This window comes from Apis dorsata, unplaced genomic scaffold (assembly GCF_000469605.1).
Source record: "Apis dorsata unplaced genomic scaffold, Apis dorsata 1.3 scaffold_331, whole genome shotgun sequence".
NCBI lineage: Eukaryota > Metazoa > Arthropoda > Insecta > Hymenoptera > Apidae > Apis > Apis dorsata.
In genome coordinates this window covers 357,864-363,499 of record NW_006263599.1, presented here as the reverse complement: position 1 = coordinate 363,499, position 5,636 = coordinate 357,864, and the positions used below count along the sequence as shown (strand labels likewise).

At 45.1% G+C, this 5,636-nt stretch overlaps 1 protein-coding gene across 1 annotated transcript in view; it reads right to left on the bottom strand.

The window, feature by feature from the left end:
- The window catches only part of LOC116185928, a 12,915-nt gene that overhangs the window by 2,379 nt on the left and 4,900 nt on the right, over positions 1-5,636 (bottom strand). The window contains 6 exon segments of the mRNA XM_031511600.1: positions 1-190; positions 929-1,294; positions 1,364-1,491; positions 1,565-1,627; positions 1,742-1,914; positions 4,789-4,798. Coding sequence (XP_031367460.1) covers positions 1-190; positions 929-1,294; positions 1,364-1,491; positions 1,565-1,627; positions 1,742-1,914; positions 4,789-4,798 — 930 coding nt within the window.

The following is a 5,636-nucleotide window of genomic DNA, read 5'->3' as shown; positions in this document are numbered from 1 at the left end:
CGGGGTGTACGGGCCGTTCTGCGTGTTCAAAACGGAGTAGGGGCCACTCGATTGGGAATTAAGAACGCTGTAAGGGCCATTCGTGCTCTCCACGTTGGCCTCCGTCTGTCTGGCCTGAGTGTGAAAGCCATAATTCGAGTCCGGGCTCGGTGCTGGACCTCTGGACCTCGACCAAGGCAGCCGCCATCTCCTGCAATAAAATAAACGCGTTCGTCCTCTTCGTTTTCTGGCAATCGATATCATTTATTCCTTCCGACATAAATATCTATCGCGCTCGTACGTTAAATGCCAATCCAAACGAAAAATGGCTTGTTCCTTGTTTTCAACGATTTAAAAATTAGAAAAAAAAAAAGAAATTGTATATATATATATATATATATATTTCGTTCTTCCCGGTGGAATAGAGTCTTTTTTCTTTCCCATTATATTCGAACAAAAGGCAACGTCCATCCATCATAATTTATTCCCGAGACGGAAGAAATCCGTTGTTCAAATGTCAGAAGTTGGATGGAATTCCGGCTTAATTAATGCCATACATTAGCGGATTACCGGAATACAATGTGTCCTGGGAACACAGAAGCGAGGGATCGTTGCCTTGTTTACGAGTTTATCGCACTCCCCCACTCCCTTCTCCTCCGATATTCGTGACATTCGTGAATGAATTCTATTGAATATGTATCGTTACGCTCGGATGCGAATGCATTTCGAATCGCATCGATAATTTCTCAATGAACTCTAATCGGAGGGGCCGCCCCGTTCCGTTCTATTGAATTCGTAAACGATCCCATAACACGGGATGCGCATCTTTTATCGATTCAACTCGCTTGATGCGAACATGTTCCTCCTCTTCGATAACGATCGCGAGTTCGTTCTCTCTCGTTCAAAGTTGGTTGCTCGATTTTTTGGGAAAAGTGTTAGATGAACGAACCTGGACGGTGCCAGGTCGGGATTCGGCGTGTAAAGATTTCCCGGCGTCTGGGCCCACCAAGGGCTCGCGCCGCCGCAATCGTTGCAGCAACCGCACGATCCGCCCGCCGGCCCAACGCCGCCTCCTTGCCCGTACAACGATCTGCATCTCAATTCCAACTGTTCCCAATACATCTTCTTCTTCTCGTGACTCAACAGCTGGTAGACGAGCATGCAGGAAAATATGCAGGCCAAGATACCGGCCACCGAGACGCCGAACAGGGCTCTGAGGCAGGCGTGCAGGGCACCGTGGACCGCCTCGCAGTGGGGCGTACCTTCGAACAGGACTCCTGGATCCCCTTCCGGGGCCCCGTAACACGTGCACGACCTGGTTGTGATTGTATCGAATGAATCGAAGTGGTATTCGATAATGGAAAAATTGAAGATCATCCCTTACCTCGCTTTCACCGTGTAAACGCATTTTCGAAGACCTTGAAGCCGGGACATGTGTATCACTGTCGTCGTAACTGTGACGAGCACGCATACCAACGCGCACACCACCCCTACAGAACCGCACACTTTCATCTGGAATGGAAATATTGGTGGATCAGCTTTGAAAAGAAAGAGAAAGGGGGGATTTGAATAATTATCGACTTACCAAAAGCCCGTATCTGTGTTTCCGTCTTGCGAGTAACATCGTGAACAGACCCATTAGGATTAACTGGAAATTGAACGCGCATGAATCGTGATTTGAATTTTCGTTTCGTTTTCGATACGAAAATAGGAGAGGGGGGGGGGAGATAGTTGGATGGACGCGTTGATGTTTGCCTCTTACCATTATGCCAGGAATGTAGGATGGTACAGTCTCAAAGAGAGCCAGGCTGGCCGTGTGGGCTGAAAGGACCGCGTGCACCGCCAAAAAGAGGCTGCCAACCGCAGCGCTCAGCCCACCACAAAGGCAACAAAGGACAACGTACTTCTTGCAGCAACCACCTTCCCCCGTGTGGCCTGTGGTAAAATTAAAATCGGTCACCGATAGCGATAGGCTTTATAGGGGGAGGGGGAGGAGAAGGGATTAAAAGAAGAAGAAAAAGAAAGGGAGAGAAGGAGAGGATACGTTCGTTACGCTTCGTGTATCCTGAATGAGAATACGGTTACGGGCAAATATTTTCATCTTTGAGAAATGAGGAATGCAGAAGCGTGACGTAATATCTCGGATCTTTTTCCGATCGCTGTTTCTCGAAAGGGAGGGGAGAGGTCTTTCAAGAAACACGAAATAGCTGGAAGGATATTTTCACGGTGGCCAAACGGTGGAATCTTTTGTACGACTATCGACCCTTTTCAGAAAAAAGGTCCTGCGGAGACTTATTCCCATCGTGCTCGCCTCCTTCTTTCACGGGATAATGATTGTCCTTGCGTGAGAACCGAACGAACGGGAGCTTTGATCCGACCACAATAGGAAACGTGCCACGAGCGAAATTCTTCGAATCTCATTAATCAGTCAGTCGGATTACCTTCGCCTAGGTCGAACCTCTATCTTCCTCGTTTCGTAATTTTCTTAATTAGATTCCTCTAGGAAAGCATCGTTCGATCGAGTCAAGTTACTTTTCGTTTTTTCTTTTAACTTATCGTTAAAAAACGAGCCGTCGAATCGTCAACGTTTGACGATAATTCAAAGAACGAATGTGAAAAGTATTGTAGCAAAGTAGGGATGCGTGGAGAATTGCATTCAAAGCGATCGTAACGTTGAGCGTATTTTTTTTTTCATCGCGCGTACCCAACGAACGAGTATTTCATTCTCGATCATTCGGGCTCAACTTTTGTTGTCAAAGCTTCCAATTGAACCGGGCACGCTGTATTGGAAATTCCTTTAATGAATGTTGAGCGATGGAAGCGTCGTTGCTTCAAAGACAATAGCAGATTTTCTCTCTCTGGGAGGAGAGAGAGACAGAATCGACAGAGCTGAACTTTTTAATCAGGTTTCCTATTAATAAAGAATGCCACTGTGTCTTTCTATAGGGTTAGAATACGAATGGGGGAGAGATCATCTTTCGTAATTAAAAATTCTAATTATTTTTCTGCCTACGAGCAAAATCTATGAAAAATTATGTAACCGAGTTCGAATCGAAAAATCTCTTCTCGAATAGAAAAGAGGAACGATCGACGATTGTTATTCCCAAGAACGAATTTTTCGTGAGAGAGAGAGAAAAAGAGAAAATGGTTAACGAAAATGTTTTGACAAATCCGACTATTGTCAAATTTTCAAGAAACAGAATTCTTCGAAAGAGGGATTTCCTTTTTCAGAAAACTCCTCGTTCCTTCTCGTATACTTTGAAAAGGCAAACTCTGACCTGTTCAGATTCCCACCCACTTGTAAAGATCGTTTTCCTCGACCTCGTCGTGACGCGATCTTGCCTCGAAACCATTTTACCAAATTTCTTAGAGTACCTGCCACTTTTTGTGAACGAGAAGAACCTAAAGTGCACCTTCCTCTATCTGTATAGAGAATCTTGGTATAGTTACGATTTGGTAAAGCGTTGCTTTCGAGCCAAGCGAAGCGAAACTGGAATTTAAATGCTAACACAATGGATTCCAAGGGTAAAAGGAAACGACAGGTTTTTCGATTTTCCTTGAAAAGGCAAACTTCCCTTCGAGCAATGGTAGATGAAATGCCTATAATTTCTTATTCTCCGTTTCATTCGCGCGAATTCGAATTTATTTTAACCGAATCTTCGACAAAAATAATTAAATTGCACGATATTTAAAATTTTATTCGCGTTTCATTTAGAAATCTGTCGATATCTATTTATACGATAACCTTTTGTTATCCATGTGACCTTCTACAGCTAACTGCAACATAAATCTTTAAGAGGTAAAAATAGAACATGGATATACTGGAAACTGCATTTTCCTCGAAATTTATCGCAAACTATTTCTTTTTTTTTAATTATTCCAATGTACGTATTCGTAAAATTAAAAGAGAGAAAGAAAAGAAGAAAATTAACAGCAATATTTTTATAAAATTAATTAATAAGAACGACTCGTCGATCTCGATATAAAAATATTCTCCTTTCTCGTGTGTACAAAAGGCTGCGTATTCGTATGGATTAATTACATCGATAATTGTCTCGTATCGAAAATCGACTTAATGGAATAACTAATAGGAGATTATGCGGGTATGCAGAATCAGCGGTAGAGACAGATCGGGGGGGTCGATTGATAAATTAACAAGAAGGGTTAATCGGCATACCGCAGGGGTGAGGGTAATGCGATCTCGGTAAGTGCGCGTGGTTTGCCGGATGTGGTAAGTGGGAATGCGAGTGTGCCGCCATTGTGAACGGATAACCCTGGTTATCCATCTCCATTTCCATTCCAAGTCGACAACGGACTATCTGGAGCACTGGATATCCATCCATCTTTCTCGTTCCAACTTCCACTTGGAAGACTTGAAACACCAACGTTTCGTCTCGATCACTCTTTCTTTCGTATCAATCGACACGTGTCAGCCACCACATATAATACTTTTCCTCCAGGAGAGGAGAGAATTCAAAGAACTTTGGACGAAGTTTGCACGATCGATTTTCTTTTAAACGATATGTAATCGGGAAATCGAGATTAAGATTAACGCGCACTATTCGTTCCCCCTTACGGTCGATTTCATCAACTTATATTCGCGCGCGTCACGTGTCACATGTCACACTCGCAAGGGATTGTCCTCCCAAGATCGATTGTTCGTCGCGCATTTTCTTGGTTAATCGGTGTTGGATCGATCGGTCGACCTTTGACAATCACCAATGCCGATTATTCTTATATCCCAACGGAATGATCCCTCGGTCGCAAATTTTTACAAACACCCCGTCAACGGATCGATCGCGTTGCAACAACGATCCATCTCTGTACATCTCTTCCTTCACGACGTTCGACGAATGGGGCGATATTTTTTGAAACGAATGCGAGAGGAGAATGCACAAGAACCGGAGAGCCACTCCACGAGATCTCTGTTGGCCCGCACACGCCGAGGTGTCCCACAGGTGGTGGTGGTGGTGATGGTGTCGAGGGCGAAGGTGAGGCTTGGGACTCGTTTGGAAGGCAACATCCAAAATGGCATTCCTCTCACGGCCATTCGCTCGAGCCAACTCGGATCAATGGGAGCGAGGGTAAAAGTATCGTATCCTCTCGTTCGATTCGCAGCATTCTTCGACACGATGCTTCTGCCCTCGGTTGCTGCGGGCATCGACTGGTCGATATACCGTCACGATTCCAGCGACTCGACGCGGTCGAGGGTTGAAATTCCACGGGGGCTGTTTCCCCTTACCGAGCCAGAATCGGTCGACGATGCGTTCACTCGGTTGGCACGTCGATAACGCGTGTCCACTATTGATAAAAGGGGCAACAACACGGCTGGATGTCATCGCCGGTGATGATACTGCAGGCATTCCGCCTGATCCTCGGCTCGAACCAAGGGTGGAGCCAGCCTCCACCGTTCGCGTCCAATTTCATCCGAGTTTCGGGAAACGCTTTTCCCTTCGAGAGGAAATCAAACGGACACCGAAGCGGATGGTTCGAATACACTGGTCGTGTATTGTTGCCATTCAAATTGGCGCGAGCCAACGTGATATTGATTCGATATCGCGACGGATATAACGGAGAATCGATTATTCGAGAATTATTTTAAGAACGAGTACTTTTCGAAAGAGAGATCGATCGTAGGAAATCAACTCACATTGATC